General features: G+C 36.7%; 3 protein-coding genes and 1 non-coding gene across 5 annotated transcripts; all 4 read right to left on the bottom strand.

The window, feature by feature from the left end:
- Nucleotides 1–457: 457 nt before the first annotated feature.
- On the bottom strand, nt 458–7,430 carry LOC125820832 (ABC transporter B family member 19-like). The gene is made up of 11 exons (XM_049500269.1): nt 7,261–7,430; nt 6,603–7,073; nt 5,800–6,232; nt 5,556–5,610; nt 5,287–5,462; nt 4,584–4,748; nt 3,947–4,242; nt 3,353–3,669; nt 3,020–3,243; nt 989–2,917; nt 458–892 (listed from the first exon to the last, which is right to left on the bottom strand). Exons 1-11 carry the CDS (start codon nt 7,428–7,430, stop codon nt 545–547), a joined length of 4,584 nt encoding a protein of 1,527 aa, XP_049356226.1. The 3' UTR covers nt 458–544.
- Nucleotides 7,431–8,601: 1,171 nt separating this feature from the next.
- On the bottom strand, nt 8,602–19,095 carry LOC125820796 (uncharacterized). Of its 2 annotated transcripts, XM_049500234.1 has the most exons (12): nt 18,811–19,095; nt 18,363–18,488; nt 18,093–18,275; nt 17,915–18,014; nt 17,796–17,823; nt 17,171–17,213; nt 16,910–17,062; nt 13,047–14,598; nt 12,705–12,998; nt 11,165–12,560; nt 10,471–10,554; nt 8,602–9,007 (listed from the first exon to the last, which is right to left on the bottom strand). In XM_049500234.1, the coding sequence occupies exons 2-12, from the start codon at nt 18,419–18,421 to the stop codon at nt 8,943–8,945; spliced, it is 3,957 nt and encodes a 1,318-aa protein (XP_049356191.1). In that variant the 5' UTR covers nt 18,422–18,488; nt 18,811–19,095; the 3' UTR covers nt 8,602–8,942. The 2 variants fall into 2 exon arrangements, with proteins under 2 accessions (XP_049356191.1, XP_049356190.1); XM_049500233.1 differs by having other exon boundaries at nt 12,705–14,598.
- A 2,924-nt stretch (nt 19,096–22,019) lies between these two features.
- Nucleotides 22,020–23,560, bottom strand: LOC125820799 (trihelix transcription factor ASIL2). The gene has a single exon (XM_049500237.1). The coding sequence runs from the start codon at nt 23,185–23,187 to the stop codon at nt 22,075–22,077; it is 1,113 nt and encodes a 370-aa protein (XP_049356194.1). The 5' UTR covers nt 23,188–23,560; the 3' UTR covers nt 22,020–22,074.
- An 809-nt stretch (nt 23,561–24,369) lies between these two features.
- On the bottom strand, nt 24,370–24,442 carry TRNAA-UGC (transfer RNA alanine (anticodon UGC)). The gene has a single exon. It is a non-coding gene; the product is annotated as a tRNA-Ala (tRNA).
- Nucleotides 24,443–25,600: the final 1,158 nt, after the last annotated feature.

Here is a 25,600-nt window from a genome sequence, read left to right as displayed (position 1 = left end):
AATGTGTTTGGACTTTCAAGGGTAATCTGGTCAGTTTGCTCTGGATGTTGTGTTGGTAGCAGGGCCATTTCCGGGAAGAGGAGGTGTAGCCATTTAGAGAGGTAAGAAAAGTTTGGATTTTGATTTTGCAGTTGTATGTAGGATTATCGAAAACGACATGTGTAATTACTTTTATATCTAAGCTTCTGCTTATAGAGTTTTTTTTTTATAATCGTGGTGTCGGGATAAGCTTGTGTGTACCTTGACTAATTACCAGTTACTTCCCAATATAGAGTATTCTTTTCTTAAAAGACGATTGATTACTGTTTTGCATACTAGACGATAAGTACTGTGTGTTTGATTCAGTCACTCTCTTCAAGAATCAAAAACATCCTAAAAGCCAAACATGATTCTTGTTCATAGTACTATATGTTTTTGCTAAACTGCTTGTGTTAATATACATTTTCTTCCAAGATTACTAAATATGCAATGGCTTTTTGCATTAATATACTGAAGTAATTCATAAGGACAATATTCTGATGAGTTTCGATATTTATAATCAGGTTCAAGAAAATGCCAAGGCTTCTGTTTCTGCCCGAACTAAGTTAGAATATAGACCATCTAGATGGGAAGCCATGAGTTTGTCGTGACTTCCATATTCTGCTATTGTGCCTTCCTTCACAACAGCAATCACGCTGGCTTCTCTGATTGTGGAAAGCCGATGAGCTACCACAACTGTGGTAGCCCTCTTGGAAATCTTCCTAAGTGCATCTTGAACATGCTTCTCGGATTCCAAGTCCAATGCACTGCTAGCTTCATCCAGTAGGAGCAACTTTGATTTCTTGAGTATGGCTCTTGCAATTGCTATCCTCTGTTTCTGGCCACCTGATAACTGAACACCACTCTGACCAACCTGTGAAATAGTCATCAATAATGCCAACTCTAGAGATTAGTCAAGTCATGCCACCTCATTGAAATAAAAAATATATGTCATAATTGAGAGGTTTACCTCTGTTTCATACCCTTGAGGAAGCCCACTGATAAATTTATGAATGTGAGCTTCATTTGCTGCTTCTTCAATTTCAGTCCATGTAGCATTAGGCTTGCCAAATGCAATATTCTCTCTAATGGTGCCAGCGAATAGGGCCGGCTCTTGACTGACGAGGGCTGTCTGCCTTCTCAACCATTTCAAATTTAGCTCCCTCAGATCAACCCCATCCATTAGTACTCTTCCTTGTGTTGGGTCGTAAAACCTCTGTATCATCCATATCACTGTTGACTTTCCAGATCCACTTGCTCCAACCAATGCTACCATTGTCCCACCTCTGATCTTAAGAGTAAAGTTTCTCAACACTATGACATCTGGCCTTGATGGATATGCAAATGTGACCGTCCTAAACTCTATATCAAATGGCTTTGATATTTCAATCTTTTTTCCTTTCAGACGGTCAGTGCTTATTGAAGGCTTACGATTAATAATAGAAAGAACGGCGGGTATTGCAGTTGAAGCCATAGAAGTATCGGGGGCAAGGCCAGCAAGTTGTCCAACAGCAAATGAGCTTAGTACAAGTATTAGGAAAATCTTATATACATCGCCAAAATTGGTATACCCTTGCTTTACCAAGTATGCACCAAACCAGAGAGTCAGGGTATATGCTCCATACATGGCACCTTGAGAAAGGCCTAGTGCTAGACCAAGCATTTGTGACCTTCTGACCGATGTTCGCTTGGGCTCAGATAAAGCTTTTTCGAATGATTTAACTATTTGCTCCTGAGTTGAGAATGTTGCCACAGTTCTTATATTTGACACAGCACCTGCAGCTATACTACTTGCTTTAGCATAAGAGCTGTTGTCTAGTTTCCCTCCTACATTTATAATCAAAGTGAGGTAACTTGCTCCTAGAGTAAATGGTGTGACAGCTGTGGCCAAAAGAGCTAATCTCCATTCAAGTTTGAACGACACACCGAGTCCAACAGCTGCTGAGCTCAGGCCCATTAGCAGGACAGAGAACCTATCACCAAGAACAGACCTGAAACTGACACAATCAACAGAAAGCCTTGACACTAGAACTCCAGTGGAATTCTCGTCAAGATCAAACCAACCAGGTTCTTGTTTGAGTATAGATTTAAACAAGAAACTTCTAACTCTCATGGTGAGCTTGGTACCAGCCCAACCACAGAAGCCTTGCTGGCCTACCATAGCGAATATACATCCAAATCCAAGACCAACTAGTATCAAGCAGAGGTATCCAACTTCCCTTTTCAATCTTGACATGTCTGTATAAAAGTATATTTTAAGTGCTTGCCCTAGAACTAAGGGATAGAGGGAGAGAATTGCACCTGCAAGCATACCCATAATTAGCCCTACTAATAGCACTATCAGCTCCGGTCGCTGCAGGTTCCATAATTCTGAGAGACGATAACTCTTCATTTTTGCTTGCTCTCCTTCTTCCTCTTCTATGTGGCTTCCTTCCTGCATAGATTCTAGGTACTTTGATCTTGAGATTTCATATGCACCTTTTACTCTTGCCACATCATAATTTGATTTTTCATAGGCAGAGAATTCCTTTTCCTTTGGAACATCTCCCTGATTTGACATAGGTTTTGGGACTGCTTCTGAAGCAAGCTTGATGAGGCCAAAATATGCCCCAGCCTTTTCCATTAGCTGATCATGGTTACCTGTTTCAACAACTGAACCACGATCAAGAACGACTATAGTGTGAGCATTTCTTACTGTTGCTAACCTATGGGCAATCACTAATGTGGTTCTGTCCTTGGAGATCTTGTCAATGGCCCGTTGCACAATGGCTTCTGACTCGGGGTCTAAGGCACTTGTTGGCTCGTCTAAAAGAAGAATTTTTGGGTCTTTAATCATTGCTCGAGCAAGAGCAATCCGCTGTTTTTGTCCTCCAGAGAGTTGGGTTCCTCGGTCTCCAACCTGTACAGGTTCATAAGTTCAGTATTTCTAGTACCCTTTTAATATGCATATGGTTATCTCGTTAGATTTATTTTTTGGAATAATGCAATGCATATACTGCACCTGTGTATCATAGCCCTCTGGAAGTCTTGAGATAAAGCTGTGAGCATTTGCCGCAACACAAGCAGCCATCGCCTCTTTCTTGGTAGCATTTTCTTTTCCCATCATCACATTTTCAAGTATGCTTGTCCCAAATAGTACTGGTTCTTGACCAACCATACCTATCTGAGTCCTCAGCCACTTCACTTGCAATGTTCTTATATCATGGCCATCCAATGTAATAAGACCTGCCAGATATATGTAATTTGTTTTATCATTTATAAATATCTTTCCTCCACTATCCACAATGCTCATTCCACAGGTATAGTTTCATATAAGAAAGATTCATATGCTTACCCTGAAGAGGATCATAAAATCTTTCTATCAGAGCAAAGATTGTTGACTTTCCACCTCCGCTGATGCCCACTAATGCCAATGTCCTGGAAGCTGGAACAACTAAGTTAAGGGACTGGAGAATCTGGACAGTTGGACGAGCCGGATACGCAAAGGTAACACATTTAAATTCAATCTTCCCTCTTATAGTTGACAACCTCCTTCCCTCTAGACTGTAGGGATCTATCTCTGGCACCCTGTCTATAACTTCAAATACCCTGGTAGCTGCAACAGTTCCTTGTGCAAACTGAGCAAAATAAGATAGGGATAGAGCCAAGCCTCTGCAAAAGTCAACATATGCTTACTTAAGCCAGAGTAGATATGTTGTCAATGGGAAAAATTTAGTTTTGTATATATTAATTGGTAAATTATTATGATTTTCCATAATGGAATAGTTTTCAATAAGCTGAATTCTTGATGAGACTGTTAAATGTTTGCTTCCTTGAAAGTTTGAGACTTTTATGGTACTTAAATTTCATTTATTAATTTAAGTTGATTAGTTAATCAAACCTTCTTCTGGTTGAGGGCATATACAGAGAAAAATGACAGATTATTTACCTGCCTCCTACATTAACACCAAAGAAACAAGCAATGGCTGCACCACCTGAAAGCTCTCCCTTTGCTACAAGGATTGAACCGTACCAGAAAGCCAATGCCCATGTCGCATAAGTTACTAAATAAATAACACCAATTCCTGCTCCTTTAGCAAACCCAACCTTTGCCCCCAAACGGCCCGATTTCTGCAGAGATTCCACATATTTTGCATCTAAATAGTCCTCTGCTACAAAAGCAGTTACGGTCCTAATTGAACTCATTGCTTGCTCAGCAATGCTGCCAGCTTTTCTGTAAGATTCCTGTACAAAAGAACAACAAAACTCAGTATACAGTTTAAACTGAATTAAGCAGAGAAATATTAACTTGTACTTCTTTGTGAAACTATTTGACTAGGAACGACATTTCGATGCATTTATTACAGGAATAATAGTGGAAGAAAGTGTATTAAAATAACAAGGAAAAGTTTAGGTTGAGGAGAAAATGTCACATTAGTTATAGCTGATTCTGGAAACTTGTAAAGGTTTTATGAAATAAATTTCAGTAGAATGCTGTGAAACAATTTAGGAAGGTCGAAATGGAAAGATTGTCATATAAATTGAGATGGAAGGAATTATGTTGAGTTGCATTGCATGACTCTCACCTCTTCTTTCAGTGTGAGGCCAACATAGATGGCTTTATAGGCAAGGCCACAGAACATGGACAGTGGTGTTACTGCAAAAACTGCCAGGGAAACCTTCCATGATCTTCTAAAACCAACTGCGTAGCCATTGATGAAAGTGAAGATGTGGTGAACAAAATGTGCCATCTGCACGAGGAACAAAATTACACAGGATCACTGAGACAGTTATATGCATAAGGCTGACATCGCTAGTTTGAGAACAAGACATTAAACTGAATATGATACCAGACCAAATTACTTTTTTCTGAAAGAACATTCTAAACCACAGTAAACTACGATAGTTGATCATTATTATAAAACATAATGTGGCAATATTTATTATCTTGCATATCTTATTAAAATGAATCAGTTTCCGCATGTGTGATGGCCCAAGGCTATTCTGATGCACAGAGAAGACTGTGACTTGACTTGTTTTGGGTGCTACGAGTTATCTTTCAACTTAGGAATGACTCCCAATTTTCTTGTCTGAGCACCCTACTAATTAATTTGCATTAGTGTCAACATAATTCCTTTATCGGCTCCTCTCCAATTTTCAAATGATTTTGCTGGCATTTGGTGTAAGTTCTCTGGACTAAATTAGCCATAGTATAGTGGGAATGCTAACGCAGCTAATTTCAATATAATAAGTGAAAAGTTATCAGTTAGTAATGGGTGAAAAATGTACCTTTTCTCCCATTACTTCTTGGATTTGTGCCACATCACTCGAAATTCCATGCATAATTTCACCAGTATTCAGTTCTGTGTCAAAAAATCCTATGTCCTGTCGCAAAACAGCTCTTAGATACTTAGTTCTTATTCTGTGAGCTGATCTTTCTCCTACCAATCTCCAGCAAGTTGTCTCTGCCATAATAAGATGATAAAGTGTCAACTGTGATTGCTCTCTTTCAAACTCAAAAATCCATACTAAGATGAGAATAAAAATGTCTAAATTACCTAAGTATGCTCCAACCATGACTACCACTGATAGTCCAGTCATAAGCACACACACCTGAAGGTTGTATCAACTGTTATAAGATCTCATTGAAATTCAGAAATTTCAATTTATAGGCAATTACATCTACTTAGGATAGTAGTATTTATGAATATTTCTCTTTTTTTCTGCTTGCAGGATGGAAGGGTAAGGAGTTATTAACTGAGAGCTCTGGGAGCACAATAAAATTCTAAAGTATATATTTACCATTCCCACATCCTTCACCATCTGATCTTTGTCTTTCTCCAGGGCAATTTTGTTTACAAAATTACCAAAAAGATAAGAATACCAAGGAAGAGATCCTCCATTTATTAGAGCCCCGATACAACCCAACAGCAGTAGTACTATATCCAACTTGGTTGAGTATTTGAACAAGCTTAGCAAACCAACTGGCTTAGGAGCTGCTGTGTCATCTTCTTCATCGTGTACTGCATGATTCTTGTCAGTATCATTGTACAAATCATTTCCATACAGATGAAGATTTGATTGCATAGAATGTTGAACATGGTGGCTCTGTTCCTCATAAACATGATCAACACACTTCACGTCAAAATCTGATGTATCAGTGTTGAAGCTATGTCCCATATGGTTAATGTGTCCATGATGACCTCTTACGATGCCATGATTATGAGCATTTGACCTGCAACATAATTTGATATGATTAGTATAATCTGTGCGCATGCAAATTGATACTGCGGAACCATTTTGAACTATTGTGTTTGCAGAAGAAATAATATAAAGAAGCAATTCAAAGTTTTTATATGAGATGTTCACAGAATTCAGCATATATCATAGAATTTAGATGTCTTATGTTTGAGTCTAATTGTCATTCATTATCAAAAAGAATTTCCATGTGCTTAGTCAAGTTCAAAAAGAACTAGGTTCGCACGTGAGGAGCATGTTGAAGGCATAATATAATTAAGTAGTTAAAAGTTTGTTCTCTCCTAACAGTTTTAGCTTTAGATGATATGGTCACACAATTTAACAGTGTCGTTGATGACGTATCTCACCCATCAACCTGGAATTGCCTTTCAAAATCTTCTATTCTGTCATAATCTATCGACTGGAGCTCGTCTTTCACAGCCAAAGGACCACTTTTTCCAGCACTAGTCCCTTCTGTGATAGTTGTCAATCTTGGAGATTTGCGGGGCTTGCCCTTATATTCACGAGAGACATGATTCCTTGAGGTATAAGAATTCTCATTAGCCCTGGAATCAAAACTTTGAAGCTCAAGCCTTCCAGATGGCTGGAGGCCAGAATAAGAATGATCATATGATGGATTAATGAAGTTTTGAAAAACACTGTTAGTCGTCCGCGATAAGTAATAATCATTAGCTGATCTCCTGAAAATCCTACTGCCATTTGCTGCTGAAGTGAAAGAAGTATCAGCTGCTGTCCATGGACTTAGTGCTGCACTAAGATTGCGATTATCACGCCACCCTGTTGGATCAAACTGCCAAGAAAGTTCCCCTTGCCATGACCTATCACAGTGGCGGATTCAGAAATTTTAACGAAGTGATTCAAAAAAGAGATACAATAACACCACACATTATATTCCATCATATAGCATTTCTCCATTCAACCATTTATATGCATCCAAAAAAACCTTTGTTTTTAGCCTATTCAATTGAACTTCTTTCAATACACCTAGCTACATATGCGACTGACCTGTCATTATCAGAGGCAAAAGGACTAGCAGGGGTGGGATTGCGCGCACGGCTGAAGTTGTGGGAGCTAGTCATCGACATTGAAAATGATGTGGAGGGTTGCTGTGACACCACAGGTGTAGTATGTCGTCTCTGCCTAGTTGTGGAAGACGAGAACTCGGAATGAGCCATTTGGGATATTGTTGTTGAGTGTTGATGATGAAATTTTTTCTGGTTGTGGTTCTGTTCCAAGTTATAATATGGTAGATATAGACAAATATGAACATAAAAAGGTATAATTCACAGCTCTTTTAGCAGTTGTTCCTAGGATGAATATGCTTATTAAAATGCTTTCTGGTTTCTCCAAGATTAATAGTAACTGGTTAATGCCTTTGTGTTTGTCAACTTTTTGTAAACTTAAGTGACTCAAGACAATATTATGATTGACCAATCATCATTTTTATATAATAAAGTTTATGACTGTTGACTGCTCTCATAATCTATATAGAGAAGAAAAAGGAAAAGATGTTATATAGCTAGCAAATTTAGTTTTATTTAGTGACATTTGGTAGGCCGGCTTTTAGTTTATAGTATATCCTGACCAGCCGGCAACAGAATGAATTGTGCTCTTGACAATCGGCAGATGTTTATAGAACACAGTTGGTGAAGTCGCAGTGGCGAAACCTGAAATTAATTCAAGTAATTTTTTACTTGTATACGTGTTAAACTAACCACTCTTGTTCATATGCATCATGGGCCCCTCAAAGGCAGAGATAAGATTTGAAGTTTGGGAGTTCTGAATTTTGAGACGGGACAACAACCTCAAAGGTCCCCTCGAGAAGTCAATCAAACAATAAAACAAATTGCATTCCGACAACAAAATTGCTCACAAGAAATATGATCTAAATGTAAGTATATAAAAATGATATATTTTCTTTCAAAATTAGACGCGTAATTGTTGCCTCGCTGACTAAATTGTACTGTACATAGAAATTATCAGATCACAAGAAAAATGTTAAAATAATTCAAAAACACCCTTCAATAATCCAAAGCGATGATTTTAGGTCTTATTAATTTATACAACAAGGATTCAAGAAAGTCACTGAAACTGACTGCCAGTAATGAAGACAAATACATATTTGGACTATGATATAAAGCTTTAGCATGAAGACAATTATAATTTTACAATGTTCCCTCAGTTTCTATGTCAACAGCATGTTGTTCTTAGTATGTAAGCAAACATAATTTAGTGTCTGGCATTGTAGAAGATGCAGAGAGGCTAGCCGTATTGTGAATAATTACATATATTCTGGGACGTGAATAATTAAATAGTCTCAACCTTCTAAATTATCGATACTTGATAGAACAAAATTTAATTTCTGATATTTACCAAAAAAATCAAGAGTAAATAACATAAGAATGCTATGACTACCAAAATCACATTAATATTCCGCTATTGTCCTCTCAAGACAATATACAACATATATTCTGGGACAACTACTAGAAACAGCTAAAAGCACAAGCACGGCTTCAGAAGCCCCGTGATTACTAAGTACAAGTATACAACATATTTAGATGATAGTAGCGCCATCTACCTTGACCTCTTGCTTCGAAATATAGTCTGAAGTTCCGTGTGCAATCAAGGCAATTCCAAGAATTAGTGGAACTTTATACTTTGAAAGAGCTATCTATTGCTTTGGATAGTCACTTTGGCTTTGAGTCACTTCCCTTGCTTCTGAATGTCGACAAGGAGAAGAATGATCTTGGAGCTGTAAAATAATTAGGAACAGATAAAAGTCAAGAGCGCATACTGAAGACATCTTTTGTCGAGATCCTGGTAATGTCTTAATAGATTCGCATAATATGAAAGCACTAAATAAACATGACAATACACATGACAAATAACTCCTAATATGAAAACATTAAATAAACGTGACAATTTATTTTTCATTTATCTTTAGATTCAATTCAACATTATTACTTTGCAATTGCAATGGAATAAATAAGAAATTCTTTATCTCGAAATAGATTCACATAATATGAAAACACTAAACAAATGTAACAATATACGTGACAGATAGACACGCACACCTACTATAAATTACACAAGCATTCCTCTCAAAATTGCTCAGGCTTATTCAGCCAAAACACCTTATTTTCTTCTTTAATTATTTGTTTTTGCAATGGATAAGAGGACCGGGAAGGGTAGGCAAAAGATTGAAATTAAGTTGAGTGAGTCTAAGGAAGCACGCCTTGTTACTTTCTCAAAAAGGAAAAAAGGTTTGTTCAAGAAAGCAAATGAGTTTTCAACTCGGACAGGAGCAGGTGTTGATGTTATGTTATGCTCTTTTCACCAAGTGGAAAAGCATATTACTATGCCTCCACAAGTAAAGAAAAAGTAACTGACAAATTTCTTGAATTGAAACTAGACAATAGCCAACGTGATCAAGTTGATGTGGGCAAATCAAATGTCTTTGGGGCATTTGAAGATCATCGTAAAGAAGCACAAGTATTGGATGAGAAAAAAAAGATCAAATACTAAGGTATAAGATCATGCACCCTGTCTCATAAATACAGTCAGATAAACACATGTTGGAGCAGTAGGTGGCAACAGTTGGACAAAGTTAAAAAGGAAAGAAGAGAAGGTGGTGTTGCCTCTGAGCCATAAGGGGGAGGAGAGTTCTTGAACTCATAATCATTATATAATTGAGTTGTGTTTGGAGTAAACTTTACCAGCTATCAAGTCTTTTAATATGGTTTATTCTTGTCTTTTTTTTTTTTTTGATAATGTATTCTTGTCTTTATTATTAAGTGAATTGTTGTTAGTCTTCAGTCGGTCCATTTTTGAGGTTTTAGACCACAAAAAAAGGTTATGGAGTTCTTGTGTTATTAAGTCAGTTTTTTTTGTTTGTTTCATCTTTAGTCTTTAATGTTTTGTGTTGCCTAGATTGATAAACCAATTGAAATCTTTTATTGAACTAGTGAACAATGTGAAAGTGATAGTGACCTAATGCCTAAACTGGAAAAGACATTTTATGATTATGATTTTATGCAGCTAACTTGCAAATAGGTCAATACAAGAGGCTTACTAAATTTTCTTACCTTTAACTTTTCTACTTGCAGCCAAGCAAGATAACTTCTTCACATGATGACATTGCATTATGCAACAAAACATAAAACATAACACAAGCAATAAGACAGGACAGGCTAACTTCTTAAACTAGCTGGTCACCTTTTATTGAGCTCCCTGATAATTGATCTTCATGCAATTTGAAGTTAGCTGGAGGTGCTGGAATTGAACTGCGCAAGGCTTGAACTGCCAGAAGAGAAGCATTGGGTTAGAGACTTGAAAAAGCTCTATACTGAAGTTGAAAGACTGAAGAACAACAAACAAAACAAGATGGAATCAGAAGCAAAGTGACAAGCAAGAGCACCAGCTGAACAATTCCCAAACAATCTCATTTCCAGTTATCCAAGTTTAAGGTATGAACTTAGCTTCAAACATCATTGCTACATTCCTTTTACTATGCTTCTTTCTCTACACAAAGACCATTTGCAAAACTACCGGCAATAACAGATAAAAAGCTAGAATTGTGGGTCTCCACTGCTTCCCAACATTTCTAATTCTTTCTTCTTCTTCTTCTTCTTCTTTTGGGAAAGGTAACAGCATTTCCAATTCTTTCTTTTTTATGTAAATAAATTTTGTTATCCTCCCTGGATCTTCCCTGGATAGACAAAACAGCACAATGATCTGTACGACTATCATGTGCTAGCAGTTAAGTTTTCTGGATATTAATGTACAAAATGATTAAAAAAAATAAGAATTGCAAACTCAAGAAACAGAATTGAATATCAAAAATTGTTCTTGAATATCAGCCATATTGAAACAAGTATAGTTTATTTAGGGAGTGAAACACATTATTCACCTTGTTCACTGAAAAACTCATTCTCATAAAAGCTATCATCAGATGGATGTTCCTGAGAGAAGCCCATTCTTGACTTTCTTAAATCATCTGAAGATCGATTAGAAGGGTCACGTCCATCTTCTGTATCATCATCTCCTTCAGAAGTGGTAGCAGAAATCCAGTCAACCAAATTATCTGTGCCGCGATTTTTCCTCCCAAATTTCAGAAACCGTTTAAATCCTCTGGCCATATCTTTGCGTGATTGATTATTAGAAGAATTTGCCACGAGCATAGGTTTCTGAGCCATTCCCCATTTCTTTCTCATTCTAGCTGCATCACTATCTGTTTGACTTAGAGAATGTGAATTCCAGGACGCAGGACTTCCCACAGGAGAGTCCACGGATGCATCAACATCAGACATCTCATGAGGATAAGAAAAAGGGTGATGAGCATGTGTATTCCATGAGACGGGACTTTCTCCCGGTGAATCTTGCACAAGTCCACCAGATAACAACTTGTTAGAGGCCATAGAAGGCAATACAGCTTCTGAAGCAGAGTTCACTTGAGAAAATGATCTCAGAACACCATTCTCTGATCCAGAGTTTTCCAACTTCTCTGAATCATGGCTCAGTCTTGGTTCCCCGTTATCAAAGTTTTCATGAATTTCAACCGTCATGTTCTCAAATTCTTCCTCTTCTTCATCAGGGCCCATGCCTTCGGAGTCTTCGGGCTCAAATACCATATCATCATTGTCATCCACAATCTTAGATACAGCAGAAGCCCTTGTCTTAGTCAGACCACCTCTAGAGCTGAAGTCAGTATTCTTACCCTTCTTTAGTAAGGTCTTTGAACCAGAACTCTTTGAAAATTTATCAATACTCCGCTCCATCTCATCCTTGTCACACTTGAGAGGTGTCAGAACAACACCATCAGAATCGAAAGTGGATGTCTCCCTAAATTCCACAATATTGGCGGAGCTTTTTCTCAAGGATTGTGGTTTTCGTGATTTGTCCTCTTTGATAAGGGGTACCTCTTCACTTGTGCTTTTGCTACGGGCGTAATTTCTAGATTGTGAACGAGTTGTCTTACCAGCTGTGGAAGAAGGCTTGGTGTTCTCCTTTCTCATGTCAGAGAAGTTTGGGACAGACTGTGCCAGAGGATTTTCAGATTGAATTCTCCGCTTACCTGATGTATTATTAGAAGCTTTCCCAGAAGACCTTGGAACAGGTGCTACTGTGGTGCGAGGTGTGGATGAAGACAAACCTTTGACAGGTAAAGGCTTCTTACCCCGAGTGCTTTTACGAACATCATCCCCGAAGGATGTTTCATCGAAAGACCTGTCTTCACCATATTTTTTCTGCTTTGATAATTCAGGCATATCTTCATCGTTATCACTTTGCTCAAAAACTAATTGTTGCTGCCAAAACAAATTGTTTCAGGGTCAAGCACATGTAACTCAAGAGAACCAAACCAACAAAAAGAGCATGTAATAGAAACAGCTATCTTACATATGCATAGGTGGTATTGCTATTTGTATTATAGAATAGAGAAAGAACTATACCTGGTCTCTCCTTAGAATAGACCTCGAATTATATGATCTGAGTCTCTCAGCCCGCCGATGGGAACTAGAAACCATACTGTCTTTATCAGCAGATCCAGCAAACTTAGCCTTCATCTCAGCTCTACTCCTCTCAAAGCTATTCTCCATAGCCCTCTGTTTGGCTTCCTTCTCTTCCCCCTTAGAATTCCAATCTTCCCTGAGTTTTCTATCCCTTTTCTGCATATACCTCTCATACGATTTTCCCCGAGAACCCTCCGAAAAACTTAGTTCAGAGAAATTCCTATTTAGAACATCCTTGGAACTTGAGGCAGGTTCATTAAACAAGTACTCAGAAGTTCTAACATTGTTATTATCTACCACAGATTTCCTGTAGGATGAAGAACCGGCAGCTGGACGGCTTTGCACGTCACCTGGCCTGCTTCTCTTGGTAGAATTAGATTTATCACCAGGAGCACGTAATTTGTGTTCAGCAAAAAGCTTCTCTAGCTCATTAGCTTTCATTTTCAAGTCATCATTCATTTCCTGGTTTGCTTTGGGCTGCCGTGCCCTCTGAGCTTGCTCAATAGGGGGTGTCGAAAATGAGTCAAGTCCCTCCTCAGCCTCCAAAACCACTTTACTCGAGAGTGGTGTTTTGCTAGTTCCAGACCTGATCTCATACCCCCTATCTTGAGTCTTCTTGATCAGTTCAGCTGCACCACCTTGTTTCTTAAATTTCATTGGTTCATGTCCAAGCTCTTTGACCTTTGATTGAGAAGCACTAACTAATTTCTCGGAAGGAGACAGCTCATCCTTTTCAACTTGCTCAGTTTCAGAAAGTGTTTGCCATCTTGGCTGCAGATTCAGTGAATTATTTTCGAGGACTTTAGCAGCAGAAGTTTCTGTAACTCTTGCTGTAGAACCACTATCCAACTGTGCAGAGACCCCTGCAGTTCTTGGAGGAGCTTTATCCCGCTTAGAAACCAAATGATCAATTGATTCAGTATCCTCCTTCTGATACAAAATCTCGGTCTGCCCAGCTCCAGATTTCTCTGGTAGATTACCCTGGTCCTTCAGGCCAAAAATCTGACGACTAACGCTCTTCTCAAGCTCCTTAACACCTTGAGAACCCTTGAAGTCTGTGTTAGTAGTCAAACCAAAATCAGCACTTTTACCCATATTGAAAGAGGAGAATGGCCCTCCAATATCTGGTTGATTTTTCACATTCTTATCCTCACCTCCACTTATATGTGAGCTTGACCTGGTCTTCCCATGGCCCTGATCAACATCAACAATGCCCGAATTTGAGTTTGGCCTGGTCCTGGGAGAATCTTGGACATTCCTAGTATGGTCATCCAATCTGCTTTCACCACGTACATCCGAGGCAGAAGATGGTGTGCATACAGAGCTCTCCGTATCCTTCCTATCACCACCCAAATCAATACTCATGTCACTAGCACCACTCCATCTCCTCAACACAGGCGGAACAGAGACATCAGATGACAACCTACGCAGCTCGGGGGTTTTCGCTACAGCAGCCTTGCCGCTGCCCCCGGAATTCTCCTTCTGTTTATTCTCAAACATGCTAATACGCTCTTGTACACTCAGCCGCCTTTTCAATTTCGCGGATTTCTCTGTCTCCTCCTCTTTCTCCTTTTCGTTTTCAACAATGGAGTCCTTTTCATCTGGTTCCACACTGGACTCATGGGGTTGTGGTAGCTGACACGTTGAGGATTTTTCAAAGCCGGCAGAGTGGGACCCAGTAAGTCGTTGGTCGGGAGTAGTGGGGTCCTCGTCAATTGACATGTCTGATCCATAAGAACATCGTACGGCTCCATCATCTCTTGCAGATACTTTACGTAAGCTGATCAATTCTGGCCGCCTCTCCTTTAAGGTTAAAAATTTGTTGCAGGCCTCGCTGAAAAAAACAAGAGAATCATATCAATCGTCAATGCAATTTTTTTCTTTTTTTTATGAAATCTCCCAAAAGTATAATACAGATAAAATTATATACGCCCATATTAATTGATACCTCATTTAATTGTGAGAAAAATCTATGTAAGTCAAAATTGTTACCTTTCTTAAAAATAAAAATTAGAGGTATTTCCATCCATAACCCCCAAGACAAAGCGGGAAAAAAAAACAAGGCTTTGATCTAGTGGGAGCATGTGATGTGTGGATTAAGTGCACATCACGATTACAATCTTGTCGCAAACAAAACCATGGTATTAAGAAGAAAAGGATTGAGGGACAGGCTCATTATTCACCAAGTTTCGAACTTTGCATTGCTGGCTCTCGGAGATTTCTCGGTTACGAAAATTGGTAAGCTCGGCTTTTCTTTTCTTTTTCTTTTTTTGAAAAAGGTAAGCTCGGCTTTTCTCCATCATTTTCGATCTCCAGTTATTTTGACAAGGAAGAAAAGAGCATACATGTTTACTTTTCATCCTCCACCTTTTTGTGACACCATTTTTAGTGTTCTGAAAGTAGTACTTCATAGACTGACCAGGGGCGGATTTAAGAAGGCTTATGGGGTGTCATGTGACACTGCTTACTCAGGAAAATTTACTAAATATGTATACACGATTAAATGGGAAAAGCATATAAAAGAGATATATAGTGCGAGTGACACTCCTTAAACATAATGTATGCGTAGCTCAATTGGTAAGCCTTTCAAATCTTAGAGACTATGTCGCGTGTTCAAACCTGTGCAACTTCGTTTTTTTAACACAAATTTTATGTTTTCTAACTTCTTTCTCACTTTTTTTTTTTTTTTGATAACCGAGAAATCCGTTTGTGCCTTCTTTCTCACTTTTTAGTACTAATTATTTCTTTTTTATACAAATTTTATGTTTTTTCTCCTTCTTTCTCACTTTTTAGTACTAATTATTTCTTTTTTTATACAAATTTTATGTTTTTTCTCCTTCTTTCTCACTTTAGTGTGTGTATGTATATGTGTATATATATATATATATATTGTTTCTCATTTTAAAAGGTGACACCGCTGACGAAAATTTCCTGCGTACGCCACTGAGGCTGCCTAATGATAAATTAAACAGTCAGGAATAAAAACCGAGTTCAGCTTTCACTAGTTTTAGTGTAATCAATTGATTCAACCAAAGGACTTGACACAAAAGTGCTACAAAGTAGCTGAAAAATATTACTCCCACTGTTTTAATTTATTAGTGTTACTTTCTATTTTAGTCTGTTTCAAAAAAAAGTCTTTTTTTTTTTTGGCAATTCTTTAATTCTAATTATCCACATGGCATCGGAAAGTCAAGACCACAAGATTTAAGTGCATTTGGATACATTCTACACATGTTTAGTTTAAGAACACGAGATTCAAAGATGTTCTTTACTTTATAAACGTTGTGCCAAGTCAAAACCAGACAAACAAACTGAAGCAGAGGGAGTACATTTCTTTAGGTCTCAGCAGTGAACTCTAGATTGTATATATCTAGCATCAATATCATACTTCAAAGTCTGGAACAAATTATACTAGAGTCAATGACAGTAGAATACAAAGAGCTATATGACCTTGAATAAAATTCCCTGCCTAATCTGCCAGCTAGGCCAAAAATGGGACAGATCTCATGTTTCTTAATTTCATTGTATTTCCTCAAACTTATTCTAGCGGTCATAATTAAACACGAGTCTTTTATCTTTGATATGTTGATTAAGGTCTCTTAAGTGTTTCCAGTGTGCTTTTTGCTGGACCTCAGAGATATAGATCAGTTGGAGTTTCTTGAAACAATGTTTGCTTCCCTGATCCTTTCCAGCTTCTCCCAGGTTTTGCCCCGGATTTATCTAGATGCTGAGAATTTAACTACTTAGTAATAAAAATCTAATTAATAGACTACTATCCTGGCCAGAGAGGTATGCAATTCTCCATTTTACTAAATCAACCAATCAGTCCTGTTTAACTTAGAAAATATATGCTCACTCTGAAGTCTGAAACCAAGCACTAAAACTTAAATCTATTCTTCCCCCGAGATAAAGAACACCATATTGGTATCACTTGCTATTTGTTCCCGTTTCTTTGGTTAACCCGCTAAATATAATATAATGGTCACCTGGCAACAATAGGCAGAGACAAGAAATCCAAACAGCAGTGTGCTCTGAACTACAATAATTAGGATATTTGACGAGCCAAATAATTAGGATATATGCAGGGAGGGATGAAGGAGAGGCTGAGAAAATCTATTAACAAAGTCAAAGCACCAAGATCTTACTTCAATCTAGGAGCACCAAACCGTTCTGAAAAAGTTTGAAGTTCAGCTACTGTCTCCAGATTGAAACCAGCAGCTGCTGCACGAGAACAAGCTGTAGATAAATCCTGTTGAACTGTAGTGAGCCTCACATCAATTGCTCGCAGTAGCTCCTTCCTGTAAATAGGTAGTAGTTAACATGAAAGGAAGATGCTTACTAAGCGGCAAAGCAAAAACCAACGGTAAAAGCATTGAATGCATGAAGAAGCAGAGTAAGGAAGTTACTTTGTCGCATCAGCTGTTATGGTAACCCCAGATCCACCACTACCTGGATTAAGTATTAAAGCAAAGAAGATTGTCAGATAAACACCACTTTCTTTAGGGCAGTAGAATCAATGGTCTTAAACAAAACGACTCATAATAAATTCAGTCTTCACTTTTCATGCCTAAATTTAACGACAGCAACATAAAATAAGATGAAACAACTAATCTCAAGGCCAGGCAGCAAAGCTTCCACATGAAGAACAGACAAAAACACCATGCAGAAACCATCATATCTCCGACAACCAACAACCCTAACCTTGGCTTATTCTCTAACCTAGACCCCAGTAAGATGGAAAATAGAATCTAGAGATGATTTCGGTATCTGCAAATGCTTTCTAGTGAAAACTATGTGATATGATACTAGACGGAAACAGCAATAGCCAAAAAGAGAGAATGGACAGATGTTTAAGGAGATGACCAATTAGATGAGATGCGAGGTTATTGTGCAGCGACACAGGCAGTCTTGTTTTTCTAAGTTCTAAAAAAAAATGGGGTTAGGGGAAGGGGAAATAGGGGAGGGATTACAAGGTGGGTAAAAGTACATGACAAAATGTGAAAGCTCAAATTTGATCATTGGGTAACTTACCATTCCCATTAAACTGGTCGCCTGCTCCCTGAAATAAAGAAAATAACAAGCGAATTACGTTAATATCTTGTAATTTTGGTCAACTCTAAATTACAGCGAGTCCAGACACGGTTTGCCACCTGTGAATATAACTTGCGGGCTGCTTCAAGCTGGGACATTTCCGCATCTAATGTATTGACAAGCTCCAGAACTTCTGGCGTGCTGACAAACCTCACAAACCTGCAGAGGAAGACACAAAATCAAATCATTCTTCATTTTCCTCAAGTCTTTTTTTAAGCAAGCTGCAAAAGTCATTACCTTTCTAGGGTTCCTTTCGTGAACCATGATTCAGCCTTTTTGCGCCTTTCAACTTCAAGCTTAATAGATTGAACAGCCAATGCAACTTGCTCTTCTGCAATTTTCAAATGGGTCACAAAAGGCTTCAACAATCCTGATGCTAGTTTCTCCGTGTTTCCACCACGAGAAACAAACAATTCGCATCTGCCCAAGCAAATCCAAAAACACCATAACTATTAGTGCATTCATTGTACATTTTCACACAAAACTAAAAATATATCCACCACTCACCGAGAGCGCTTCGGTGACAGCTGGAAAACAGCATAATCAAGTAGTGAATCCGATTCCATCTTTGCCTTCCCCTCAATAAAACAACACAGTGTTCCCTTCAGCTTCTTTCATATAACCTCCCCGCCTCTTCAAAATCCGAACAAATACAATCAACAATGAGCACAACCCACTTTCAAGAATCAGAAGTAGTATACTAACAAAAAAAAGGACAAAGACACGGTCTTTAAAAGATGATAGATCTTATCAGATTTCAATATAATGTACATTGCTGAAAAGCACATTTCCTTGAGATCCACTTATATGCAAAACACAGTTCCAAATGCTAAAAAAATCCAATCTTTAAAGCTAAATTATTGAAGTCTTTATAAGTCAATGTCATTGAACATAAAACCCTAACAATTACGAATTGGGGGAAAATGATGAGACGATCGTAGAAATCAAAACTCACCCAATGCAATGTGAAGGCGGAGATCTTGAATTACGGAGCTAGATCGGCGGAATCCGGTTCATACCCAAACCGACATTTTAGTTTCTTTAAGCTGAATGTCAGTTAGAAAAAAAATACTTCAAATTTATTAATTTCTGAAGAATGGGTTTTGGGGGTTTTCACCAATTTCAAAGAAAACCCTACAATGGATTTTGCTTTACTCTTTTCTCAAATGATCTTCTTTATTTTTCCATTTATTTATTAAAAAAATGTATGTACAATACAGAGTTACAGAGAAAAAATGGAGAGCGAGTGAATAAGTAGAGTAGATACAGTAGAGAGAGAAAGAGAGAATAAAATTGTGTTTCGGACAAAATAAGTAATCTTTAACTAGGATGAAAGACAAAAGAGAAATTTCATTATGCGGGTAGATGTTTTCAAATTAACCAATGAATGACTGCCACCTGTTTGTTGTCTCCGTCTCTATAATTATTTTTTCCCGTGTGTTGATATCAATGTTAGAGTTCAACTAATTCAGAATCATGTCGAAAAAGGCATCACTCGAGGGTTACTACTCTCTATCAAGAATTCTTTTTCATACTTATTGCTCGAATTTGAGACCTCAGATTAGGAAAGGAATAGCAACATCTACTGCACCACATTAATTATGGATGACTATTATTATTATTATTTTAAGGTTTAGAAAATCAACACCAACAATTTTCAAATTACTTTTTTTTGGCTCCTTTTTCTTTCAAAGTTTTCGACTATGCATTATTAATTAGTACTGTACTCTTAAATTTTAGCTACTATTTTTTTCTCTTTTAAGTGGAAAATGTTATTTATTTGGGTAAATATAAAGAAAATAGCTAATCATATAAAGTAACAAATTAATTGAAGTATTTAAACTTGAACAACTTTTTGTAGTACTTTTCTCGTAATAAATGTTTTATCAATTAATCGAGAGATAAAGCATGGTAATAAAAAAGAAAGTTTGATCTGAAATTTATAAGATATGTGATTATGAAGATTCAATAATATTTATTCTTTTACGGTGTTAGCGGTCACTTTTTTTATATTTAAGCTAAGCATTATAATCTGTACAGTAATAATTTTTTTAGATTAAATTAAATATATATATATATATATAAATCATAAAATTGATAGATAATTTTCATTTTTTTGATAATGGGGATATCATTTTTGTCGGAATATACTGTAATAATATACTACTTAATTTTGTAACAAGTATTTACTAAAAAAATTCATATTAACGTGCAATGATATGTTACATTGTAGTATCAACTAGTTGTATCTAAAGAAATTTACTAATTAAATTGCTAATAATGAATATCCAATATTATCCACAAGCATTTAGTAATGCAATATTAGTTGCATCTAAGGAAAAAACATTTAGGTGGTAATTGTCAATGATATTTTAATTAAGATTAATTTATAAAAAACATTAATATTCAATATTAACGTGCAACGATATGATAAGTAGTAGTAGTATCAAAATTGAATCTGGTTCTCTGACATAACTGGCAAAAGGAAATGTTCTTTCTTTGACTTTATTAATTAAAGTTCATGTTCATCTCATTACCTTAACCCACCAACTAATGAAGCTTATTCTAAATTAATTAATTCTAATAACTATCTGAACATCTTTTATATGGGTAGCAATATTTAGTTTTACCCCCCAATCTATTAGCTAGCTTAATAGTTAGCGGTTCACAACCCGATTAGTAAAATAACAACAAGAAGTTTACATATATAAAATGTTGAAATGTAGGTTAGCGATTGCTTCTTCTCTTTTTCCTTTTAAAAGAAAAAAATGGTAGTTCATCGTTTCCTAAATTTTAAATGTTAATATAGATGTATAACAGTTGTTAGCTACAACAACTAAAATATTTGGATAATGATGTCATTATAAAAAAAATCGAATTGTGCATAGTAAATAAAAGTATGGTCGATAGCTTCTTTTTTTTCTGCGTCATTCTCATGTGTAAAACCGTTAAAGGTATACATAGAACATGATGGACAAACTTGTTTCTCAAGTCTTTGGCACAACAAGAATTAAGTGTTCCTCATGACTATTTTTCGAGGTAGAGCCAGGATTTGTAGTTTATAAGTTTCATCGATTACAATCTTTTGTTGTTTACTAAATTTTAAATAAATTACTTATTTATACATATTAAACGAACTTTGAGACTTTGATAGAAAGTTATTAAGTTCTGTCAAACCCACAGCTCCTTCCCGAATATTCCTCATCACTTCACTGATATTGACGTTTTTAGAAAAATATTTTCCATGTGAGTAAAATTTACTGTTTTAGTCCGCATTTCGTGGCTAAAGCTAATTATGATCTGTTGCAATACGTGATTGGTGGCAGTTCTAAAATAAAGTGTTCAAAATTTATAACAAAATGTTTGTTTATTCTTCCTGATATTTGTATTTAACTTAGTACTGATATTAATTCGGAACAATATATTTAAATTGTCTCTAGAAGCTTTATTTCATATACATTGCTTCAAACAACTTTGATGTCCAAACTTTATGTTTCTAATGCTAACCATAAGTCACACAAAGATAACTACAAAAAAAAATAAAAAATACACCATTTCTACAACAACAATAACATATTGGTGTGGTGTAATTCCACAAGTGGGAACCCTCGACTCAAACAAAACAAATCAAAATCAGTAAGAAAACGAAATGCAATGGTAAGAAAGTCATGGAGAAAACAAAATCCGGAGTTGCTCATGTGATTTCAATATTGTTAATATAACACATTATTGACATCCTGGAAGGTTTCAAACTTATGTTCATTGAACAAGTAGCTGCTCATTCTTCAACCCCAGGTTGTGATGGCTCATTCTATCTTAATTTTAGCTACTCAGAAACCTATTACTCGATAGAACATTGTATAAAAGCAGAACACCTTTTACACGTTACCCTTGATTGAGTCTCGAATTGGAGCTCTCATCGTGGGGAGCAAAACGAAGTTATTGCTGTATGAGGCCAATGAACTTAAACTCCATAAACAATTTGGAGTTTGTAGAAGTTAAAAGACTATTTTATTGTGTTCACTTTGTTGTTCAAATAAATGTAAGTCAATCTATGTATAAAAGGAAAGGCAAAGATGGAAAGCTTAGTTCAGTTAAATAAACTTTCAATTGAGAATTAATGAACTATATAATATTCTACAACTTGGCTTTCAAATGAAGACGCATTACAAATACAAACCTCTGTCAGATACCGAGCCTCATGGATCTTTATTAGACCTTAAATACTGCTATCACTGTTGTTGTTGTTATGGTTGCTGGTGGCGGCAGCATGGTTGTTGCTGTGATGGTTGCTGTTTCCACTTCTCCTGTGCTTAAGCTGTGAAATTTCCAATTGTGTATTCATGAAGAACTGCATTCTCTGCAATTCCATTTCTTTCGCAAATTTCATCCTCTGCTTCTCCATCTCCACCATTTGTTGCAGCTTCGCGCTCTCTGTTTGTTCATATGCTTCCCCGAATTTTAGTATTGCCTGTGTCAACTCCCTCACTGAATTCCCCCAATTTTTGTTTCCACCTTCCTTTCCACTAGCTTCTCCAATTCCAATTCCTCCCTGCCTTAATGCGCTTGAATTCAGCATTTCCTTCTGAAACCTTGGTCTCTTTTTTTGAAATGTGCCCGGAGGAAAACTGTCGGTTGAAGCAGGTGAAAGGTCCGGTTCTGACTCCGATTCCGATGTGTCTGAATCCATGTGAGGCCTTTTCCGGGACGGTTGCTTTTGCTTCTGCAGCTGTTGATGTTGTCGAAGCTGAGGAAGGGACCTGACTCCCATAGGAATACCCATAGGCACGTGTTGATTACCTGAATACAAATTGGACGGTCCGGCAGCGACGGTAGGATTGATCTTAGCCGTCGGACCTATCAACATATCGAGCTTATCAAAGAAAGGCCACTTGCTTGGTCCTTGACCCGCAGCGATCTTAGATTTCTCCAGCTTGTATTTCTTCTTTACAGTATCAATTCGATTTTTGCACTGAATATCAGTTTTAGGCGTTTTTCTATAATCCTCCCGACGGCAAACAATGTCAGCAACATCTTTCCAGTGCTTCTGCTTCAAATTACCTCTACTCAATTCCATGTACCGCTCACCCCAAGCCTCGATCAGTACAGCCGTAGCCTCTTCACTCCAACAATCCTCCCTTCCACCACCACCACTTCCACCGCCGCCAGACGCTCCAGCAGGTCTCGATTGCTGTATCGGTAGAGCCAAAGTCAAGGTATTCTGAGGAGGCGCTGATGCTACCGTCACCGTTATCCTCCCGTTAGATCGCGGCGATTCCGGAGATCCAGAACCACCGGACTGATGGGACTGAGTTTCTTCGTCGTTCTCCATAAACTTAAACCGTTATAGCAGATTCCGGTACGCCGATCTGAGAGTTTGTAGAAAGAGAAGATGAAGAAGGAATTTTAGGTTAGGGTTTCGGTTGACCGGCGGTATATAATGAGGGAAGGGACTGTTTGGTTAGTATTTGAGTTTAGTTTTGGGTAAAAGTTTTATTTTTTGGACAATTTATCGGTGGACGGAAAAAAACAGAGATGGCGTGACGGCGTCGGTCTTAAGGTGCCGAGGAGTAGGACACGTGGCGGCTAGGTATAGGTGGGAAAGCCGACTACTTTTACAGGAAATCCGTCACCGGCGGCGTAAAGATCAATTAGGCCGGCTTAAGGTTTGTTAATACTCCAATATTTTATATTATCACATAATTAACAGGACACTATAATTACTTCTTTTTTCTCTTCATAATTAATACTTCAGAAGTATTAATTATGAAGGTGTTAATTAACACAGTACAATGATGATATTGTGTACACATTTTTCGTTTTGAACTTTACTTATGAAATTGAGTATAGTATTGTTGTTATTGTTATTGTTATTTTATTTTATGAAACTAGTGAGGATGTCTCAATAAAAGGCTCAAACTATAGAGAGTACAAGTTTTAGAATAAGTAAGCATTCGTTCGATCAAAGATTTTGAAGCTAAAACTATGAGTTTTTGAAGTTTGAAGTTATGTTCGAACATGATTTTTTTAAAAAGTTTTGTGTGTGAAAGTTACAAAAACCCCAAAGCTAGTTCGAGCCAACTTTTTGGAGATTGAAATATTTGAAGATCAAATTTCATAATCAAACAATTATTTAAAGATACATTTTAAAAATTTGATCTAAAATCTATGATCAATTGTTAGAGAAAAATAAGACTAAATATCATAGTTGTAACGTTCTTACTTACGTGTTTGGACCACTCTCTATTTCCAAATAATTAAATATTATTGGTCATAACGTCTTAAGGAAATTTTCAAATAATCAACTTCTTTTGATCAGATTTTACTCTTGCCAACTTCTTTGAATTGACAACTTACTATAATTTTAGATTAGTTTATTTTCCAAGTTTAACTTGAAATAGTTCGAATTGACAACTTAAGAGAAATAATGCATCACTCATAAGAGGTTAAAATATGAGGAAAAAATAATAATTCAACATTTGGTAGAAATATGAGAAAAAAAATAATTCCCATATGGAGATGCGGGGGATCGAACCCCGTGCCTCTCGCATGCAAAGCGAGCGCTCTACCATTTGAGCTACATCCCCGATGCTACAACAATGAGAGAGCAAATATATCAATTGAACTCATCAAATACGCTTGTAACCATGTGTACTTATTTGAACTCAGCAAATATATCACTTGCAAACAGTAATGTTGCGTACACACCACTCTCCCTAGATTTCACTTATAGTATGTTGTTAGTTGAATGTATTTTTATTAAAATGATCTTATTAGAGTAATTTATTGGCATTCGACACCGCTTAAATAATATCATGTATATAACATTGTGAGATAGATGCCAGGCAGGCAGGGCTGACTCAATAAGATAGGGGGCCTTAAGCGTAACTTAAGAGAGGGGCCCTAATATTTTAATTTGTTCATCATACTTTTATTTAAAATCTATAGTTCTAGCTTTTTTAGATGCGAAGTTATTAGTTACTGTTTTAGAATTGATCTGTTTTAATAATTCATTTTCAATTGATAATATAGTCAATTCATTCAATCTCTCTTAAGACATTGTTGATCTTAAGTAAGACTTAATCGATATTAGTTTCGAAAAACTGCTTTGGGCTAAGGTAATGGTTACAAACACTTTAAATATTATTCTATAAGCAATATATGTATTTAAAAAAAAAAAATCAAGTCTTTTTATTTGATTGAGTACTTTTGTTAGATCATTATCTTTCATTTGTATTGTTTTTCATAACACTTTTAATTCAAAAAATAAATTTAAACCATTAATATCAGAATAACTATTATCTGTTGAAGAGACTTTGTGATTTCGTTATCAATATTTTCATCAAACTGTTTCTTACGAAATTCAAATTCTATATTCATCTCATATACAATTTACTTGGTAGAAATATACCACTCAAAGTACATATAATTTTTTTTTAAAAAAATAACATTTATAAGTAAAAATAAAATAAAATGGGGTCCCCTAAAAATATGGGGCCCCAAGCGATGGCTTTAGTGGCCTAAGGGTTGAGACGGCCCTGCAAGCAGGAAATTAGTTGTGTGTTCATCATCACTAGTTTGTTGCTTTTCCTAAGGCTATATATTACACTTTCAACATCTGCATTTGCCTAAAGTGCATATCAACTCCCAGTGACAACAACGTGTACACAATTTTACCCCTACTTTGTAAAAATAGAGAGATTCCCTTATCAATAGACCTTCAGCTCAAGTAAAAACATATCAGC

Source organism: Solanum verrucosum, unplaced genomic scaffold (assembly GCF_900185275.1).
Source record: "Solanum verrucosum unplaced genomic scaffold, falcon-dt-bn FXZP01000117.1, whole genome shotgun sequence".
Lineage (NCBI taxonomy): Eukaryota > Viridiplantae > Streptophyta > Magnoliopsida > Solanales > Solanaceae > Solanum > Solanum verrucosum.
This window is presented reverse-complemented; position numbering and strand designations above follow the sequence as displayed.